At 53.8% G+C, this 20,555-nt stretch overlaps 3 protein-coding genes across 3 annotated transcripts; 2 read left to right on the plus strand and 1 right to left on the minus strand.

Moving 5' to 3' along the window:
• Positions 1–1,284: 1,284 nt before the first annotated feature.
• Positions 1,285–20,507, minus strand: LOC104912738 (glucose-dependent insulinotropic receptor-like). The gene is made up of 2 exons (XM_085233349.1): positions 8,183–20,507; positions 1,285–5,631 (listed from the first exon to the last, which is right to left on the minus strand). Exon 1 carries the CDS (start codon positions 16,313–16,315, stop codon positions 15,362–15,364), a length of 954 nt encoding a protein of 317 aa, XP_085089475.1. The 5' UTR covers positions 16,316–20,507; the 3' UTR covers positions 1,285–5,631; positions 8,183–15,361.
• Positions 2,018–6,814, plus strand: SIAH2 (siah E3 ubiquitin protein ligase 2). The gene is made up of 2 exons (XM_085233342.1): positions 2,018–2,419; positions 5,353–6,814. Exons 1-2 carry the CDS (start codon positions 2,018–2,020, stop codon positions 5,908–5,910), a joined length of 960 nt encoding a protein of 319 aa, XP_085089468.1. The 3' UTR covers positions 5,911–6,814.
• ERICH6 (glutamate rich 6) lies at positions 8,586–14,570 on the plus strand. The gene is made up of 12 exons (XM_085233343.1): positions 8,586–8,728; positions 8,802–8,922; positions 9,783–9,829; positions 9,922–10,038; positions 10,225–10,314; positions 10,397–10,554; positions 11,443–11,510; positions 12,037–12,198; positions 12,335–12,416; positions 13,265–13,417; positions 13,938–14,169; positions 14,301–14,570. The coding sequence occupies exons 2-12, from the start codon at positions 8,811–8,813 to the stop codon at positions 14,562–14,564; spliced, it is 1,485 nt and encodes a 494-aa protein (XP_085089469.1). The 5' UTR covers positions 8,586–8,728; positions 8,802–8,810; the 3' UTR covers positions 14,565–14,570.
• Positions 20,508–20,555: the final 48 nt, after the last annotated feature.

The following is a 20,555-nucleotide window of genomic DNA, read 5'->3' on the forward strand; positions in this document are numbered from 1 at the left end:
TTTTTTTTTTTTTTTTTTTTTTTTTAATAAATCTCCATCCTGCTCCAGTCTGTTTGCCTGTGTTTGCTCTTTCCCATACCGCAGAATGCACAGCAGATCACAAAACAAGCAGGATGATTCTTCGGTGGGTAAAAACGAGAAACTTTCAGGAAGTCAGAGACTGGGGGAAGCTTAATGAACGGTGATCAGAACATCACAGTCGAAACACCAGTGTGTGCATGAGATCTTCTGCTTTGAAGCAAAAGGACACACACACACAGAGCCGTGCCAGGGACCCCACAGCCCCACGTTGGTTCCTCCCAGGCCGTCAGGACAAGCACACATCGCCACGTTCAGAAACTACTGATTTCTGTCTGCCCCACTCCGCTGTTACGCTCCGTTTGTTTGGGGCAGGGGTCAGAAAAGGCCTCGGCACCCCGGGATGAAGAGAGAACCTTGGGGCCCCTTCATTCTCAAAGCTCCAAAGAAGCACTTCCACACCTATGGCAAAGACTCTCGAGAGAGAACGATGCACCGAAACCCTCTGAAGTCTGAATGGCTCTGCAGCCCTTGTCAGCCATGTCATCTAAAGGATGGAGCAGGACTGGAGCCGTGCCTGGTGCTGCTCACCCCACACTACAGCTCACTTTGGCTTCACCACGGACACGACCTTCACTGTGTCTGAATGCACTGCGCGTTGCTGAATGGTTTCTCCAAATACCAAAGGAAAAATAAAAACAGAACTGCAGACAAAGGATTGTTCTCTGGTACCTAGGGCGGCGTCATCTCGCAAGGCTCAGTGGTGTTTAGCAAGGAAGAAAAAAGGGGAATTCCGCTAACATCGCACCTTTCAACGAGAGCGCGGGCAGCGCCTTAATGAACTTCTCACAGGGCCCGCAGCCACCAGTGAGTCACACACGGCGCGCCGAGGAGCGATAACAGCACCATTCTGGGAAGTGCTGTCACACCTCGGAGAGCATTGCTCATTTAAGGACAAGAAGAGTCAAGTCACAAGCAGAACTCTCGGGAAAATGCTGTATGTCATCTGCCCAATTCGCTGACGGGAAATAATCTCGAACCACAGCCTTGTTCACGGCCGCCCCGTCCGCTGAGCTGCTCCGCGGCACCACGCAGCGCTTCGTGCGCCCGGAACCGCGTCCAACCCCTGCAAGGACAGCGTGCAAGCGGAGCAGCCGGCACGGCAGCACGCAGCTACAGCCCCGGCTCTGCCTTCTTCAGCCCTGCTGGCAAATGAAAGGGACGCGGGGACATTCCCATCCTCGGGCGGTCCTCACTTCTCCACCGTTACCAAAACAGAATTAAAGCGGTGTTTTATTGTCAACGTTCTTTAACGCGGGGGATGAAAACGGCCCCACTTCTTTTACCCGACCTCCACACCAAAGCAGCGCCGCAGCGCCGAGCGTTTCTCTCTCGCGTTCTCGCACAAACCCGTCGCTCATCGCTCCGTCTCGGTTCGGCGCTCCCCGCACCGCCCTCACGCACGCGTACGTCTGCGCGGGGAACCGCACCGCTCCGCCGTCGCTCGCGCTCAGCACGGCGGCTCAGCGCTCCGCACGAGGGCCGTGGCGGGCAGGCCGGGTTCGGGCCCGCGGCCAGGCGGATAACGGCGCCCGCGGGCTTCCTCGGCCCCGCGGGGCGTCGGCGCTACCGGCGCCCGCTCCTCCCGGCGCGGCCGGACCCGGAGCGCACCGCGTTCGGTTACCGCAGCCCCCGGCCGGTGCCCCCGCGCCGCGTTCCCGCCCGGCAGCGCGGGGTAACGGGCGGGGGGCGCGGCGCGGAGCCCCTGCGCGGGGCTCCTTCCCGGCACCGCGACCGCGGCCGTCCGCGGCCCCCGCCGCCCCGCACCGCTCCCCGCCCGCGGAGCCGCCCCGCCCGCCGCCCGCCGCCCGGAGCATGCTCGCTGCGGCGGGGCCGGGGCGGAGGCTGCGCGCGGCCGCCTCTTGCGTCAGCGGCGCGTTCCGGGCGGGCGCGTCGGGTCCCGAGGGCTGCGGCCCGATGGTGGCGGCCGCGCGGCGCCATGAGCCGCCCGTCATCCGCCGGGCCCGGCGCTAGCAAACCCTGCGGCAAGCAGCCGCCGCCGCACGCCCCCGCCCCGGCCGCCGCCGCGCCCGCTCCCGCCGCCGCCGCCATCGCCGCGTCCGGCGCCGGTTCCTCCGCGGTGCCCGCCGCCGCCGCCGTCCTCTCGGGGCCGGGCGGGCCGGTGTCCCCGCAGCACCACGAGCTGACCTCGCTGTTCGAGTGCCCCGTGTGCTTCGACTATGTGCTGCCGCCCATCCTGCAGTGCCAGGCCGGGCACCTGGTCTGCAAGCAATGCCGGCAGAAGCTGAGCCTCTGCCCCACCTGCCGGGGCTCGCTGACCCCCAGCATCAGGAACCTGGCCATGGAGAAGGTGGCCTCGGCCGTGCTCTTCCCCTGCAAGGTGAGCGCGTGGGGTGTCGGGACGGGGGCCCCCTTTTTTCCTGCTCGCAGCCCCGCTCCTCATCAAGACGTATCAAAAACAACTCGTCGTTTTCTCTCGTCTTTTAAATAAGTGCAAGTGGTAAATGTGCTCTGCAGTTATGAAGCTGACTTAATGCGGATGTAGGGTGGGAGGACATGGGGCTTCATCTCTGGGGAAAACAACCTCACTCTTCCCAGCTTCTGTGGGAGCAGCGATGCTCTGCATCCCGAGAGCTGGGACAGGGTTAGGGATACCTCCCCTAAGGAGGGTCCTTCTTCTGAGATCCTTTAATGGAGTCACCTCTGCCTGGACTGAATCTTCATGCAGTTCTGATCCTTCTGAAGAAAAGGAAATCCAGTGAGAGTTCATTTCATTGTACTCTTTATGTTTTGCTCTGAGGGCAAAATGTGAAAGTCTTTCTGCACCCCACAGCCAGTGGTAACATTTTGCTTTCCTAAACCAGTAGGCATAGAGAGACTGTGTACCCACTGAAAAGTCTCCAGTAGCGTCAGACCAGCGCGGCCCCCTTCAGACAGGCGGCAGGGTGTAGGGAGAGGCACTCGAGGCCTTGGACCACTGCTGCAGCTCGGTGCTGGCTGGGAGGGGAGAGCCTGCTGCCCACAGCAGGGCAGGGATTCGGACTCGGAGCTCCATTCCCAGCTCTGCTGCCGATTTCCCTTGCAGCTTCAGACGAGTTGCTGTAATCCTACATACAGCCTGCCTTCATTCACTGACCAAACGCCTTCAAGCTTAGCCAGTGTTTTCAGAACGCTTTCAGGCACTCAGATAACCTGTAAAGGGAAGTCCAGGGCAACGTGAGTGAAGTGACATACATAGCAACAACACGGAATGCTAAGTCATTATGTGGTGATGGCTTCAGGGCTGCCTGCTTCCTCCTAGGACGGTGAATGTAGCGCAAAATAGTACTGTGAAAAAAAAAGTACTTTTAAAAGTGGAACGCCAGGAGTGGGAGAAAGGCAATAAAAAAGCACAAGGCAGTCACATCAGCTCAGGCATTAGCAGTGAGCCAGCACCGCCTGTCCCACGCACAGCCCTGCTCCCCTGCTTCAGGAAGGACACAGTAGGAGTGGAAAAGGTAGAGCTGTCAATGAGATGGGCAGTATCATATAACCTGCAGGGACAGACCAACAGACTCTTCGGTTTGAATGAGGGCATGGTAAATAGCAGTGACATGTGCCATGCAGCATGAGGCAGCAAGTTTTCTCTGTTCCCAGAAGATCCGTAAGAGCCCCTTACAAACCCAAAGCACTCAGTGAATCTGTTCACAATCTCCTGCTGGCGGTGGGGCTCACCAAACAAAACTAGCTGCCATGTGTTCAGGAACAAACAAAAGGGGGTAGGTCACAGCGAAGGAAAAAACACAGCTATTTCCTCAGCACTCCTCCTTGTGTGTTCACCACCGGTCACTTTCTGATGTGGGCTGACACTCCATGCGGACGTTTGGTTTTGCCCATCCGGTAGCTTACATGTTCTTACTGCTTTTCTAGCAGGGTTAGACTGAGAACTGTTCTTCAGCACAGTGCAAAGTGATTGAAGTGCCAGCAGGGGTATGAAAGTGGGGCGAAAACAGCTGAACAGTGAGAGTGGAAGCGATGAATCCAGCGGCAGGGAGCCGTGCTGTGCAGGGTGGGTTTCTGCCTGCAGCAGGAGGAGCCCTTGTTGCAGCACAGCACACCTCTGCACTCCTGCTCACACGTGGATAAATCCTGTAGCAGAGGATTAAGCAGCAACGCACACGTTGTGGCTTATAAAGCAAGCTCCCGTAGAAGCACAAGGCCTCATTTCTGTCCCAGCGGTTGTAGCGCTGTGTTGCAGTGTGGGTGATTTGCCTGCAGTAAAGAGGACTGTGGCATTTTGCACCTCGGGCATCTCACTCTTCGGGCTGAAACTTCCTGTGCTTGCATTTAACCCCAAAATATGCCTTTAAACTTTGGTGAATTCGGACTTTGTTTAGTTGAACTTTAAAAAAAAAGTCTATCCATTGCATTTTGTTTTTTCCCCAGATATTGTTTTGTTACTTCAGACATTCTATCTAGGGCAGCAAGCACATAGGCTTCACCTTCAGTCTCAGAGCAGAATGCCTGACCCAAAGCGGTGTCCTGCCTCCTGTAGGCAGCCACACTCGGGTTGTGACGGTGAGACTGCATTAGCAGAGTTGCAGAAATCTCTACGGCTGCCTGCAGATGGGGGGAGCTGTGCTCTTGGCAACAGCAAAAGACGTGTTTCTCCTTAAGAGGTAGTGAGGAAGCAATGTGGTCAGTGCAGACAGCAACTCAGCGTAGAAAAGGAAAAGCATCCCTGTTTGTTTAAAGCAGGTTAACCTTTGGAGGTGCCCGATGACATTAAGAGCAGCCATTGGTGCTCACTTGTGATTAACTGTGTGCTCAGTGAAAAATCACCACATCTCTTTCTGCTCTTCACAACCGCAGTGCTAAAACTTGGGATTGTGGGTTTGAGTTTAATGGAAGTACATCTGCTCTGTGATGATAATTACACATATTTATTAAAAGCATGCTGCTGTAGTAGCTGTTTGCTGAAACTGGCATCCCGTGTTCTTTTTAAAGAAAAGAAAAATCCATACCAGGACCACTTCAGCTGATGTGGGCTGATCAGGTCTAACTACAACAGCAGATGATCTACAACTCAGCCTCGTGGTCCATTTCATCTAAGTGCTCGCATTTAAAAAGCAAACAGAAACCAACAGCTGCAAAGTACAGGAAGAACCTGTTTTTAGTAGGAAACAAAACGAATCACAGCTCTGAATCCAGCACTAACTAGAGGCGTCCCACATAAGATTTGCGGCGAAATGAGAGCTCTGGTTGGTCACAGGTGGGAGCAGTGAGCACTTATGCTGGGTGCTTCCTGACGGATTGTGTTTGCTCTTTTCCCAGTACGCCACGACGGGCTGCTCGCTGACGCTCCACCACACAGAAAAGCCAGAACACGAAGACATCTGTGAGTATCGGCCCTACTCCTGCCCGTGCCCTGGTGCCTCCTGCAAGTGGCAGGGATCCCTGGAAGCCGTCATGTCCCACCTCATGCACGCCCACAAAAGCATCACCACCCTTCAGGGAGAAGACATTGTTTTTCTCGCCACGGACATTAACCTGCCGGGTGCTGTTGACTGGGTGATGATGCAGTCGTGCTTTGGTCATCACTTCATGCTGGTGCTGGAGAAACAAGAGAAGTACGAAGGTCACCAGCAGTTTTTTGCTATCGTGCTGCTCATCGGCACCCGTAAGCAAGCAGAGAACTTTGCATACAGACTGGAGCTGAACGGCAACCGGCGCAGACTGACCTGGGAGGCCACCCCGCGCTCCATCCACGACGGGGTGAATGCTGCCATAGTCAACAGTGACTGCCTCGTTTTTGATACCGCTATAGCACACCTTTTTGCTGACAATGGGAACCTTGGAATTAATGTGACCATTTCCACATGTTGTCCGTGATAGATTTGTGTAGTTAGCGAAACGTCGGCTGTCTGGGCACAGTGCTTTATGTTACTGAGAGCTTTCTTTCTGTTCTGGGTTTTTAGATGCTATTCTGCTGTCTTTGTGTAAGTTAAAGTTCCTGACTAGCCAACGTTTATAAGTTTGGAGAGAAGAGGAACAAGTGTGTCCTGTAAGTAATATAAGCAAGGAGAGTTTTTTTAAATTCTTGGGTGCCTTAGGAAGATTTTCCCCATACACAGACACCTTTTTAAATGTAATTAATTTTTAAAAAAAAGAGTGCTTCCATTGGACACGTGGCTTGAGAGGTGTGAAAGACTGCATTCCTGTTCAGAGCACACCTAGAAACCCTTTCAAGCAGGAAAACAGACTTGCTCTCACCAGTGAACTTCAGGAGTCTTTAGTAGGTGGGAAAAGAATAAAATCCAAGCAGCTTATCACAAGAGAAGAGGCTCGAAGCATATCAAGAGGTACTTCAGCGTTGCTATTCCACTTCCTGCTGCCTTATTTAAAAGGATGGGCACTGGATCATTTGCTGCCTTTAAAAAAGAAGAGGGGGAAGGGAGGACTGGGGCGAAGCCCAGCAGGTCTCAGAGCATGGGAATTGCTGGCTGTGGTCTGTGTGAGGGACGTAAGGGAACCCTGCACACAGCACGGCTGGTCACAGCCAGGTCCTGGTGATGGCAGAGGGCACACAGCATAATATTCCCAGATAGCTAGAGCCAATAATACAGAAATATATTCAGGCTGTCCACATGCAGCTTCCCTTGGAGACATACTTGGTCATTGTAAAAGATTAGAATAATACAGCAAGAGCTTTATGGCCAGTGTCATGTCGTTTGCTATTTAACTTTTGTTGCCATATTTACTTTTATTTTGTAATAAATATTTTGCAAAAACACCACCATGCTGCATGCTGCCCTGCTGCGCCAGGCCCCACTGCCAGCCCTGCTGCTGTGGAGCACATGGGGCTGCTGCTGGGAGATGCACACTGAAACCAGTGTGCCACGGGAGCTGGAGCTGCCTGCATGTCACGCTCTGCTAACAGGAGCCTTCTCTCGGAGTCACTCACAAAAACCACGAGCTCTGCATGTCTTGGCCGAGCAGCGAGGTGCCATTTAGAGCTGCTGTGCTGTGAGGTGACGCACAGCCGAGCTACCTGGAGGCAGTAAGCCTCACAGTAGTGGAAAACTACATGTAAAAGGGCAGACGGAGCTTGGTGTGAATAAACGTAAAGTAATACCCAGGGAGGAACGCTGCTCCCGGCCAGGTGGTTCAGGGAAGAGATCTCTGGAGTTACAGCACAAAGCCCCATGCAAATGCCAGGCAGTGCTGTGCAGCCGTCCACAGAAAAGCACAAGAGAAATACAAGGAAAGCATCAGAGAGGGGAGGCTTGTGAATCCTTGAGAATTTGGAAGTGGTTGCGGAAAAAGCCTCCCAAGGAATTACTCTAATCTTTTTGTATCCAGTTCCTACAAGATGCTACGTTGGATCTCATTTGCACTGTGCTGGCAGAACTCCAGCGTTGGCTGGGTGAACTCATTTACTCCTGCTTAAGCAGGATCAAAGTCAGGCCCCGGCTCTGACGGGAGCTAACACCTGTGCTTTTAGCAGGATGCATTAAGCACAAATTCCCAGGAGTTTAATTCATTTTCCCATATCAGCAGCAGTTATAGTGGAAAACAATTTTTCTTACCAAAAATTTGTGCTGAGTCTTAACAGCTTTTTGTGTAGAACAACACTCTGAAGCAAGTCATTATTATAGCAGGATTCATGACATGGAATTAATTACCCAACGCTGCCTGCCCACATTAGATAATTCAACATTATTTCACTGTGGTTTCCTCTATCGTTCAGTTCCTCTGATGGAACAGAAACTTGTACTGTATTTTACAAAAAACAAAACCAACCAAAAAACAAAAAACAAACAAAAAAAAAACCACCAAACCCTGCAACATGCAGTATCTTTTCCTATAACTGATAAAACTGAATTTAGGAGAAGGCATACCTCAGGTGGTACAGCCCCATTAGCTCAGCAGATGTGCCGGCAGCACTGGTTCTGACACCCAGCCCAGGCGCTGCAGGCTCCCCTGCTGGCACCATCCAAGGCCCTGGGAGGCAGGCAGGCGCTGGCACGGAGCAGCCGCACAGCTGTGGGGTTGTGGAACTTTCTCACCATACGCAAATACATCACTGGGGCTGCCTCCAGTTCGTTTACGAAACTCCTGACGACAAACAAAGCTTCTGACTTTGGAACAGACTGAAACATACCCACGTAAAAATCTACCCGTGGTGACCGGCAACAGCAGTGCTGGTGGAGTTGCCCCAGGCCGGCCGCGCCAGCAGGGAGACAGTTCTGCGTCACCAGCCATCCCCACGTCACGGCAGCACCGGCAGGCCATCCCGGTGAGACTCCGGGCTGTACCCGCAGCAGGAGCGGTGCCCGGCAAGGGTTTTTCCATCGACGCGACGCACCGCTGGCCGTTCTTCCCAAAAGCATCCTGCGCTCTGAGCACCAACGCAGAAGCCGCGGGTGTCTCCGCCCCGCGCGTCCCCGCGGCCTCCCCGCACCGCGCCACCGCCCCGCGTCGCCACGGAGACCGCACGCGGCGCCGCAACGGCCGAGACCGAGCGGGACCGAGCGGCAGCTGCTCGGACGGCCGCCGGGCGGAGGAGGCGGGGAGCGGCGCGGGGCCGGGCGGCCGTCTGCCCGGAGAGCTCCCCGCGCCTCAACCCGCTCGGCAGCGAGCCGGGGCCGAGCCGCGCCTCCGCGTGCGCGCCGCCCGTTTCTGATCGCATACGTCGGAAAAGTTTCGCGTAATGCGATGTTCTTCTAAGGCGGTTGCTTTGAAGTCGTTGCACGGGACTAACACGCGGGTTTCTGTCTCAGAGAGCGGAGATGGAAGTGCCTGACGGTGTCGGTGCCAGCGCCACACAACAGCCACCGGGAAGGTCGCCGCCGGAGCAGCCAGAAGCGAGCCGGCTCCAGGACGGCGCGTGCAGAGAACCACGTAAGAACAGCCGGCGGGCCGTGCCGGGCGCTCCGCCCGCAGCTCCCTCCCGCACACCGGCAGCCCCGCTACGGCTGCGGGACAGCGCGCGGGGCGGGGGGAAACGCCTCGCAATACAGCAGCCCTTCCCCTCCTCCTGCCCAGCTGCGGTGCACGGCCTGGGATCAGCAGCCGGCCCCACTCGCTGGCCAACGCGGCGGGAACACAGCAGTGCCAGCCTCTGTCTGGTCCCTGATCCTCTGGGCATTCCCTTCAGTGCCAGGCAGGCCTCTGTGGGGACAGGCAGCTCCTCACGCTCCGTGGCGCGGAGTGACTGCAAAGGATGGGAACTGCATCTCCTTAAAGTGCAGTTTCACCAGGTTCACACAAACCAGCAGCCAAGCCCATCAGCCCTCTGACTGCCTACACAGCTCCACAGCACTGCATTCCACTCCCTGCCCCGGCACATTCCCCGCAGCCCCGACAGCTCAGGCAGGCAGGAACTCCATCCCATCCAAATACACATCCTATTTTTTTCCTATTTTCTGAAAAGAAGGATTTAGAAGGGCGGTGGCAGATGCCTGATCACAAGACATTCCCTGCTGCCTCACAGACTGAAGCCCCTCCTTGCACACACGCAGCACAGGCTGCATCTAGAGATGCAGAAACTGGTGCCCTGCCTACTCCTTCCCCTCAGCACCACAGGGCCGGGGAACGTTCCCCCAGGTGTAGTGATGCCAGACAGGCACTGCGGCCCTGGCCCCAAGCAGCAGGTCGCCCCTGAACTGCTGGGGCCCAGCACAGTCCCCGGGCAGCCCCCGAAGGCCTCAAGGAACATGGCTGTGCTGTGCAGCTGCTCTCAGCACTGCTCTTGCCTGCAGCTCCACCAGGAGAGCCCAGCAGACTGGACATCACGTGTGCCACGGAGGTAAAGACTATTCAGTCCCTACAGCAATGCATTTATGCATAATGGTTTTTCCTTGAACAAAGCTATGACTCCACACTCTTTCCCTCTCCCAGTTCCTAGAGGACTTTGTGGAGCTGCTGGCACAGCCGCTGCGCACGCTGCCCTCCGTCGGCCCGCCGGCCGTGCTGGCCTACAGACCTGAGGCGCTGCGGGGCCGCCTGCGGGCCGAGGTGGGTCCTGCTGGGTGCTCTTTGGTTACTTCCTGGGCACCGGTATCGTTCCAAGACATCACAGACACGCGTCTAAGCACTATTACACACTTCACAACATTGTGTTTTGAGCAGCATTACTTCCCCAAGATAAAACAAGGATTTGTGCGCTGATACATTCCTTCTGTCATCCTGCCTCCACTTTAGGCAGAGGAGGACTGCGCTCCCAAGTGCGAGTACTGCGGAAGCCTGCTGAGGCCGTTCCCTTCCTTCGAGGACATTTGCCCTCCACCACAGGTTATGGAGCAGTGAGCAGGAGGAAGATGAGGGGCCGGCCCTGGGGAGCCCTGCTGCAGTGACACTGCTCTCTGCCTTCCAGAAGTTCTGCTGCAAACGCAATCAAGACCTCTACGAGTTCATCGTAAATGAGAGGAAGAAACACGAAAGTGCTTGGAACAGCCCTATTTCTATAGACTCTCACGAGCCCCATGGCAGTGAGGCTGAAAGACACGTGGCAAAGGAGAGAGCGTACCAGAGGTACCACGCTGGCTGCGGGGATAGCTGGGGGTAGTTTGGATAGGGAACAGGCTACTCTGGAGGGAAAAGAAGTGCTAAGAAAATGAAACTACAGCAAGAGGTAATGAAGGAACTTTTTAAAAGCTAGGCAATACGTGCTCATATTCCAACTGGGCCCCCTCAGCTTTTCTCTTACCAACATAGACACAGGTAGGGCCCAAAATGTAATTGCAGCTATGGCAGGGACAATATTTTGATCTTGGTTTTGCCCCAGGTGCCAAAGCAATTTGTATTTCTCTATTTTGCTGCTCAAACCGTGGCACATTTGAATTCAAATCCACAGAAGTCAAACACACAGTTCCCAAGACTTGTGCTGAGCTCTCTAGCAGGAGGCACAAAGTTCATACAGGCATTCTACTCCATGGCATAATGATACAACACACCTGGGAGTAAACTGTTAGCTTCTCTGTAGGCAGCCCGGTGGTGTGAGTACCTTGTTTTACATGCAGAGCATCAACCAAAGCCATTGTTGGACATTTTTTTCATGTTTATAATGCAGGAAGAACAGCGAAAACATCCTGGCTGGTACCTCTCATTCAGCTAGTGGGCAGCACCGCTTTCACATAAAATCTCCATATAAAGTCCATCACATTGTTTAGTTCTGCTATCAGTGTAAGTGATACCACTGCAATCACAGGGTGTTCTCACTGAAATCTCTGTGTGGGAGCAATTCGTTTCTCCTGAGATAGTATTATACTGCTGATATGCCATTGCTTCTAACAGTTATTTGCAATTATAGGAGAGAAAAAACAGGTTCAGAAACTTGGGTTTCCATTGCAAGTCTACCCAGTACCCACCCGTTTCTGAAAAGGGATATGAAATGCCTCTCATGAACACTTCTATTTCCAGGCAGCAGGAGAGACAAATGGCCAGACAGTTAGCCTTCCTGGCAACTGAGCCGAAAACTGTAGCTGAATGTGAGTTTGCATTTCTTTTAAGTTTTTGTCTGTTTGTTACAGCAGTGAATTTTATGCAGTTGCTTGCCTCCAACATTCTCTAACTGAATGGAAGTATGCAATGTGTTAGTTTATTGTCCAATCCCATTAAATTAGATGTTACTACATTAAATAATCTCACACATGAAAAAATCAAAAGCAGTTCCAGTGACTTTCATTACTGACATTCAAACATTTCAGCTGAAACGTGTAGAAATTGAACTTACACAGTAATAAGTTGCTAAAGCCAAGGCTTGAGAGGTAGACACTGCCAGAATAGGGGTGATCTGTTTTAACCAACAAAGTGAACATTCTACAAATTCCAATCTCAGGCTGTGAGTAACTGAGCAGTTTTTCAGATCTAGTGAATAAAACCAAAATCATTTTGATTAAGAATAGACAAATTAGATTTCAGTTAAAGGTATTTGCTCACTAACAATGTCAAGGCAATAAGGGGGCAGAGCTGCCAGCCCTACTCAAACACACAAAGCCTCCCTTTGCTCCCCAGGTAGAGCACAGCCTGGCACCATTTCCTACCTGCTTTCTCAGGAGCCACCATCTCTGACGGGCTGGACACTGATGCCTGAAGAGAGAGCAGCAGAGCTTGAGGAGGAGCCCATTTCCTACAGCATCACCTGCTGCGACTTCACTGTTATGGGTGGAAGGGCAAGTGGCTGCTGCCAGAGGAGACGGGCTACACCTGGCTCATGTCATGCTGCAGGGCCCTTTGCTGCTGCCCTTAAAGGGGAGGCTGGGTGCAGGGCTGCAGTTACTCATTTCATCACTTCTTTTCCAATCTTAGGTAGCGAAGAATGAATTGTTGGAGAAATACTACAATCATGGAGGGAAGTTTCTTACCATGCTACCAGATGGAACAGCACAGTTATTGTATCCTTTATGGGGCTGGTTTGACCACAACAGTCCAGGGCTGTAGACACAATAGACACAACAGCTTTCAGTACGTTCTATAATGCTGCATAATGGGGTAGCTTGGCTTACCACTTCCAAAAAAAGCATCAGGGAAAGGGTTACAGAGCCCTTGGAATCACATTCCTTCAGATCAGCCTGTAACTTCGAGGCAGGAAGGGCATCTGTGTGCTCAGTGCTCAGCTGAAGGAACACACCAGCCTGGCTGGGGACAGCTCTGCTCTGCCCCCCAGCTGCCTGCATCCCAGGGCTACTACCATTCGTGGCTGTGGCAAATGACAAAGTGCCTCAAATGCATGCACTCCCAGCAGTGAGCCATGTTGGAGATGCAAGTTGTGAGGTGCAAAAGAACCACTGTTTGGATATGTTCATGCTAGTTCCAGGAACTAAAGCCATTTTTTCCCTCTGGTAGTTCCTTTTTTTTTTTTTCTTTGAGAGAATGGGACCCGCCCCTGTTTTCTCTATCCTCATTCATATTAAGCTCAATTCTTCCCTTTCCCAGGCTTTTGCTTTCAATCCTAAGATTCCATAAATGTGTCTTTAAGGCTTCTAAGCAATTCTGCTTGGATTGTTGCTTAAAAAAACAACAAAGTACATTTTTTGTCAGTGTACAGAGAACATTTATGTAGGAAAGGACTTTGGTCCTTCCCCAGGTAGGACTGCAGCACACCACCGTTCTGCCTGCAGCACCATAACCCAGGCAATGAGTCAGTCTATGCACTCCAAAACAGCACTGTGAGGTAAGTTGTTATGCAGTAACCAATGAACCAAGCACACAAAGGAGTTGTGAACACCTTATCTGATGGTAGCTATCCATCCGGAAACCTGGCAGTCATCGTTGTACGAGAGAAAAAGCGGTTTGTTTGCATAGTGCAGGAAGACAAGGAAAGTAACACTGAGATACGGGCAGTATTTGCATCCAACGGCAGGAGCACCTGCTACCACCCGCACGGCACTGTGTGGTACGTTGGTGTCAGACAGCAGCTTTGTTCCCACTGCATGTTTTCAAAGATCATAAAGGGTATTTTTATCAGCACTCCAAAATTAAAAGGCAAACACACGATAGGAGAGATGTGATCTATAGGGACAGGACGCGTGTTTTATAGACTCACCAATGCCATTGGGAAAAAGCAGAGACGCAGCAGCGCTGAGCTGATGCAGCACGCCCTTGTTGGTGGAAATTCTGTGAAGGCAGGACACCTTGGCTAGGAGGTGCTCAGGACAAAATGAAGATTAGTATTTCCTCTTTCCCTATTTCCTCTTCCCATACTCAAAGGGCTGTGCCCCACTGTGTGCTGGGGTGTCAGGCCCAAACTGTGCCACAGCTTGGTGAACACTTATGTGAGGTCCTGTATGTGCTGAGCCCTGAGCGAGGTCCTGTCCCTGCTGAGCGCTGGCACCGGGTCCTGTCCCCCGGGGTGTTGGGGACAGCAGAGCCGCAGGGTGCACCCGTCGCTTGGAGTGTTGGTTTTTCTCTTTCAGGATAACGATGAACACTGAAGGAGGGCAGTGCCTGGACCGGGCAGGCAACAGGGTGAGGAGGTGGATGTGGCCAAGCTGCACAGCGTCATCTGGACCTTGTGCCCCACTGAGCCCCATCTTCCTCTCCCTGAACCTGCACGTGGGGGTCAGGATCATGGGCCAGGATAAGATCACAGTTTCCTTCCTTGCCATGGGACAACAAGCAAAATTCAACGTGGGAACAAAAGTGCAGGTATTTCTTACATGCACAGCCAGCTGCAAGCAGGGCAGCCAGGGAATCTTCCTTACCCATGGGGGTGCCCCTGCATTGCCCCAGCCTTGGTCCTGCTTCCAAAGCAGCTCTGATGCCCTCTACTCTCTCAGGGCAGCCAGGCTGGCCAGCTGCATGCCCTCCCCAAGCTGAATGAGGATGAGCTCCTGCTGCTAGCCTTGCGGGTGAGGATCCTGCGGCTCATCGATAAGCTGCGTAGCTGCCTGAACTTCCCTTCCAATGAGCAATGGGACAAAATGAAGCCACCAGTGTACCTTGTCACACAGACTTTAAAGATCTTGTACCTTTGCACAACTTCTGACATAAGCGAAGAGCTGTGCAGCTCAGTCAGGGCAATAGTAAATGCTCCAGTCTGAGCAGCATGTGTGGTGTGAAGGCAAAGTGAGTTGAGCCGGCCAAGACAGAGAATTCCGATGCCACAGTGCTGGCAGGCACCGATCCCGGTGCCCCACAGCCCTGCCTGCTGTGGGCCAAGGGCACTGCAATCCTGGGGCCATCCTGCTGATGGAACAGCTCAGGGTGGGGTGCGGCCAGCAACGGGTCACGTTGTGTCAGCTTGTGGTGAGGAGCGCCTTGGCTGGGAGGTTTTGTGCAGGGCACATTGACTGTGTGCCTGATGTCAGAGCACTGCTTGTCAGCGTGCTTCCTTCTGTCTCCCAGCAGCAGCCAGCCTGGGCTGAGCACTCATTTCAGTCCATAAATTTGGCACAAAGATAAAAGCAAACAGCTGAGGCACAGCCTGTGACAAGGGGGGAGGAAGAGGGGTTTTGAGGCCACAGCATGGCACTGCTGCACTCAGCAGCACTCACAAAGGGCACAGTGCTGGCAGTGTCCACGTTCCTGTGCTGGGAGCACTGCGGGGTGTCTGGCCAGCTGCAGGCACAGCACAGCACACAGCAGTTCAGTTCAGCCCGCTGCAGGCACAGCACAGCAAAGCACAGCACGCAGTAGTTCACCCATTCACAGGGGATAAGAGGCCACAGTTGAACCAAAGCAACCAACAGCCCCAGCAGCATTTGCTCAGGTGCAGGGGCAGCAGGCGGTGAGCAGCCCCTGGCATAACGAGAGGCTGCTGTGCGGGGATCTGCTTGCAGCCACATCGAGCACCACTGTCCCACTGCAGACCCTGCAGCCGTAGGAGTGATGGGACCCCTCACAGCCCAGATGACCTGGGCCAGCTCCCAGCACTCACAGTGTGGATGCTGGAGGCCACGGGCTGCACTAGGCCCCTCCGCCTGCAGCCGAGCAGTTTGGCGAGGTGGCTGCGGATGTCTCTGCTGTGCAGGGCATAGATGAGAGGGTTGAGGAGGGAGTTGGTCTCACCCAGGATGAACAGCGCGTCCTTGAGTGTGTCAGACAGGTCGCAGGAGCGGCAGGCGGCCTGCACGGTGCCCCCCACCAGGTATGGGCCCCAGGAGAGCCCGAAGCCGACGAGGACAAAGAGCACAGTGCGCAGCGCCTTGAAGTGGCGCAGGCGGGCGCGGAGGGGCCTGGGCTGGGCGCAGGAGTGAGGCGACCGCGTGTGCTGCGCATAGGCGATGCTGCACACTGAGACGTGTAGGCACAGCAGCACTAGCAGGGATGGAGCAAAGACACCGAAGCAGAGGGTGTAGAGGTACTCACTCCTGGCCACAGAGAGCAGCCCACAGTAGCCCGTGTAGTTGCTTTGCTGAAGAGAGGGAAAAATGAGAGGCAAGTGCCCAAGGAGGAAGGCGAGCATCCAGAGGAACATGAGGGACAGGGCCACGGGTGCTTTCTTTGGAAGCGTGCGGTAGGAGAGTGGCAGCCTCACTGCCAGGTACCTGTCCAGGGAGATGAGCAGCAAGGTCAGGATGGAGCCAATGCACGGCGTCATGCTCAGGGAGATGCGCAGGAGGCAGAAGGACTTGCTACGGTCAAAGTCCCCATCCAGAACATCATCCAGGGCCTCAGTGATGCACATTACGCCCACCAGCAGGTCGGCGGTGGCCAGGTTGAGCACGTAGATGTAGCCAGAGCCCGGATGCTTCCTCAGCAGCTGGCAGACAGCCACGATCACCAGCAGGTTGGCAGGGGCGATGAGGCAGCTGAGCAGCGCATGCAGCACAGCGCACAGCACGCTGACCATGCTCCCTGCTGCAGCCCCAGCAGAGGAGCCCTGCAGCAAGATGTGTGGCTGTGCTGGTGAGAGGGGACAGAAGTGCCAGCCCCCCCACAGTTGCACACTGGCCACAAACGCCTACATCAGTCCTCTAAAAGGCACTCTATCCATTCCAGAAGACCTCTGCAACCATCCCAGATGCTGCCTGTTGCCGGTGGCATTTTCAGCACTCCCAGCCTCACCACTTCCCATCGGATTTCGCTCCACGCCCAGGGGGATGCACCCAGAGGTGCCAGATGGCTGACGCTCCCACCCATGGTGGGCAGGGAGGAGCGCTGTGGGCCGGGCTCCCAGCACTGTGACACAGGGCGAGGAGCGGCTTCACCAAACAAAGCGGAGGCAGGCAGATGGCTGCTGTACAGGCACCTGTGGTCAGCGTGGTCAGGAGTGTGGCACAGAGCAGGCAGAGCCGGGGCAACAGAAACACTGTTCTTGTAGGCTGCACCAGCACCGCAAGGCCACCAACTGCATGCAGTTTCTGGCATGGGGACAGTGCACAGCCTCCAGACCGCGGCCATGGGCGGGAGCACGTGGGAATGGGGCAACGGCAAAAAGCCAAGGACCTCTGGTGCCTCATCCAACGCAATTGCTTCCTGACGGCCCCAAACCAGGCCTGCCATTTTGCAGAGTAGGCTGTTAGACCCTAAGTATATGCTTCTGCTGAGGCATCTGCAAAAGAGAGAACAGAAGAGGCAGCTTTCTCGGGCTGCTGTGCTGCAGCAGTTCCTGTGCCCGTGCTCCCGGGTGATGCAGTCTTTCCTGTACCATGATTGAGCAGCGGCCACGGCCCCAGGGCAGCTCTGAGGCCATAGGAATGATGGGAACACCACAGACACTGAGAGCACGGCAATACACGGACGGTCCTTCACTGACCCACAGTTCATCAGGTTCTCCTGACTACGGTCAGAAAACACGTTGTATCAGATCAATTTTTACTATATATAGCTGTAAATGGAGCACCAGTAAGTTGCACAGCAGATGAGTTCAAAAAAAAGTAAATCCAATCTATATCAAATTAGGCTCTGGATGAACATACTATACTCATTAAGTCAGTGCTTATAACAGGTTTGGAAATGAAGACCACCAGTCCAAGGCAGACATTGCCTGCAAGCTCCTGCTAATGAGCAGCACAATGGCTCTGCTAACAGCTCTGCACTCAGGGGCCGCAGCCAGGCAGTCACACGCCGCACCCTGAGCCTCATCCCAGGGCAATGTAAGCTGCTCCTATTCTCCGTGTTTCCATAACTGTACTCAGCAGTGCAAAGGGTACTTCTGTCTTCCCTGACCCACACACAGGCCACAGCAGCTCCGCCACCTGTATGCCACTCTCCTTTGTGCTTAACAAGCCGAGCTCAACAAGCTTGAATCTGCCTATCAGAATCATTATTTCATATCCATTTTGGACATGGTGAAATTGATCTCAAGGGGTCAAATACGGCTTATTTACATAAATGGGTCTTTACACCTTCATTTTAAAATCAATAAGTAGCACTATCCAGGAGAGGAGAGCTTAAAGCTGTGAATTTAACACCAGGACATCCTGTTACCAGCCCACAGTGCTGCTCATGGACCTTTCCCACAAAACAAAGACACACTTGGCATGGCGATCCAAGGAAGAGAAATCCTTTCAGGAATACAGAGCACACAGAAAAGGATACAGAATCACAGAATCACAGAATCACAGAATTGTAGGGGTTGGAAGGGACCTCTAGAGATCATCGAGACCAACCCCCCTGCCAAAGCAGGTTCCCTACACCAGGTCGCACAGGTAGGCGTCCAGGCGAGACTTGAATATCTCCAGAGAAGGAGACTCCACAACCTCCCTGGGCAGCCTGTTCCAGTGCTCCGTCACCTCACCGTGAAGAAGTTCTTACGCACATTCGTGCAAAACTTCCTATGCTGCAGCTGATGGCCGTTTCCCCTCGTCCTGTCTCCACGTACCACTGAAAAGAGACTGGCCTCACCGCTATGGCCGCACACCTCAGATATTTATAAACCTGGATCAGGTCCCCTCTCAGTCTTCTTTTCTCAAGGCTGAACAGACCCAGTTCACTCAGCCTTTCTCCATAGGGGAGATGCTCCAGGCCCTTCACCATCTTTGTGGCCCTCCGCTGGACTCTTTCCAAGAGATCCCTGTCTTTTTTGTACTGGGGAGCCCAGAACTGGACACAGTACTCCAGATGAGGCCTTACCAGGGCAGAGTAGAGGGGGAGGATCACCTCCCTCGACCTGCTGGACACGCTCTTCTTAATGCACCCCAAAATGCCATTGGCCTTTTTGGCCACGAGGGCACACTGCTGGCTCATGGCCAACCTGTCGTCCACCAGGACGCCCAGGTCCCTCTCTGCAGAGCTCCTCTCCAGCAGCTCATCCCCCAGCCTGTATTGGTGCATGCAATTATTCCTCCCTAGGTGTAAGACCCTACACTTGCTTTTGTTGAACCTCATCCGGTTTCTTACTGCCTAAAAAGAAAAGCCCTGTGCTGGGTGTTTTTCAGAGTCTGGGATCCTGGAGGGGGTGAATGGGAAACAGTGCTTGCTCACACTGGGTATGGATGCACACACCCCTTGGATGCTGCTGGAGGCTGTTAGCAGACTTGGGATGCCCGCTGCCAGAAGCCAGGCAGAAGGAAGCACTGAGTTCAGCCTGAACCAGCCCTCCTGGTTAAAGCACCCCAATATTACCCTGTCAGCTGGTGTCTGGTCCTCAGAACGTATTGCTCCCTTTAGTGACTATCAAGGCTCTTTTCTTCCATTTCACTGTTCAGTTTTTCAGGAGGCAGTGATCAATGAATAGCATTCACAGACCTGGTCCCTCCATTAAACCAAATCTACTCAGTGGACCCTGCAGCCCAGAGCAACTGCAGCAGGACTGGAACACAGGTCAGCCTGTGCCCCCCAAGTGAGAAGCCAAGGCTGAGCTTCTGGCACATTTAACAAACATCAGCGAAGGTTCTCACATTCCTAACCCCAGCACTTCATTATGTGACTTTGCTCAGACGAAAGGAGGAATACTGCGGGCAGTGAACAGACCGTGGGCATCACCACGGTGACAGGCAAACAGCTCATGGAAAATCACAGCCTAGCAACACATCTGTCCATGTATTTGCTTTGTCTGATCTGTCTTAGGACTGTAACCAATGAGAAACTAAAAACTCTATCCACACTAGAAATCTTGGCTTATTTATTTCAGAAGAGCTAAAAAACCAATTTCATCATAGAATCAAACAGGTTCTGAGGCCACTGCATGTTTAATGATTTAATGTTTGATTAGCAACACCTTTATAGCAACTGACATAGCGTATTCTGTCAGTGTGTTGAGGTTACTCAAAACTTTACTTAAACTCCATAAGTCCTGAGGTGGGTTAGACAGTACTTACAGTGACTGCTGTCCTCGTTGCAGCTCTTGTCTGATTCACTGCCCCAGCACACAGAAGCTCTTCCCCCTCCCCATCAAAAGGCAGTATATGATAAGGAGGACCCAGAAGCACAGAAGTAGCTTTACAAGGGGTGTGAAACTGTAGTTTGGAGCAAGGACAAAAAGCAGGATGAGACATCTGTACCTCCACAAGGTGAGACAGTGAACATCCTGGGAGCTCATAGCTTGACTGCCAGCAGCTCTGCAGCTTTCATAGAACCTTTACAATCCCCAAGCCCAACCCACCCCACCATGCCACCAACCGCGTCCCTCAGTGCCACATCTCCACAGTTCCTGAACAACTCCAGGGACATGGCAGCAATGCCAGTTCCTGGCAGCTCTCACGGGGCAAGATGGCCATAACAGGGGTCACGGGAGCAGCCAGAGCAGGACCTGCAGTTCCAGCAGCTCAGCCCTGGCAGGGAACCAAGTGCACCTTGCCCAGGAGAGCTCAGCTCCATCCCGGGGGGTCTGGGCTAGAGTTGCAGCGACTACGGTTTAGTGGACATGGTGGCAATGGGTTGATGATTGCACCGATGATCTTAGTGGTCTTTCCCAACCTTAATGATTCTATGACTACAGCCCCAGAGTGGCACCTGACACTGATGGGCTTGCCTTGGCCCCTCAGGAACCGCTGCAGTCACCCAACATCCACTGCACCCCTTCAGAGCTGCATCGTGCAAACCACCCCACCCAGTGCAGCTCCTCGCACCGAGCGGCCGTCAGGCACTGGGCCTGCAGGCTGCACGCAGCCCCCATGGCCACCTGGGCACCTGCTGCATTTCAATGG

The sequence above is a fragment of the Meleagris gallopavo genome, chromosome 11 (genome assembly GCF_905368555.1).
Source record: "Meleagris gallopavo chromosome 11, MGAL_WU_HG_1.1, whole genome shotgun sequence".
NCBI classification, from domain to species: Eukaryota; Metazoa; Chordata; class Aves; order Galliformes; family Phasianidae; genus Meleagris; species Meleagris gallopavo.

What these genes read in the sequence shown, in the direction of transcription:
- SIAH2 (XM_085233342.1), top strand. Translation starts at nt 2,018, where the DNA reads ATGAGCCGCCCGTCATCCGCCGGGCCCGGCGCTAGCAAACCCTGCGGC. An exon ending in CCGTGCTCTTCCCCTGCAAG is followed by an intron (nt 2,420 to 5,352) that starts GTGAGCGCGTGG and finishes CTCTTTTCCCAG; the next exon opens with TACGCCACGACGGGCTGCTC.
- ERICH6 (XM_085233343.1), top strand. Translation starts at nt 8,811, where the DNA reads ATGGAAGTGCCTGACGGTGTCGGTGCCAGCGCCACACAACAGCCACCG. An exon ending in GATGGAACAGCACAGTTATT is followed by an intron (nt 12,417 to 13,264) that starts GTATCCTTTATG and finishes ATCTGATGGTAG; the next exon opens with CTATCCATCCGGAAACCTGG. An exon ending in CACCCGCACGGCACTGTGTG is followed by an intron (nt 13,418 to 13,937) that starts GTACGTTGGTGT and finishes TTTCTCTTTCAG; the next exon opens with GATAACGATGAACACTGAAG.
- LOC104912738 (XM_085233349.1), bottom strand. Translation starts at nt 16,315, where the DNA reads ATGGTCAGCGTGCTGTGCGCTGTGCTGCATGCGCTGCTCAGCTGCCTC.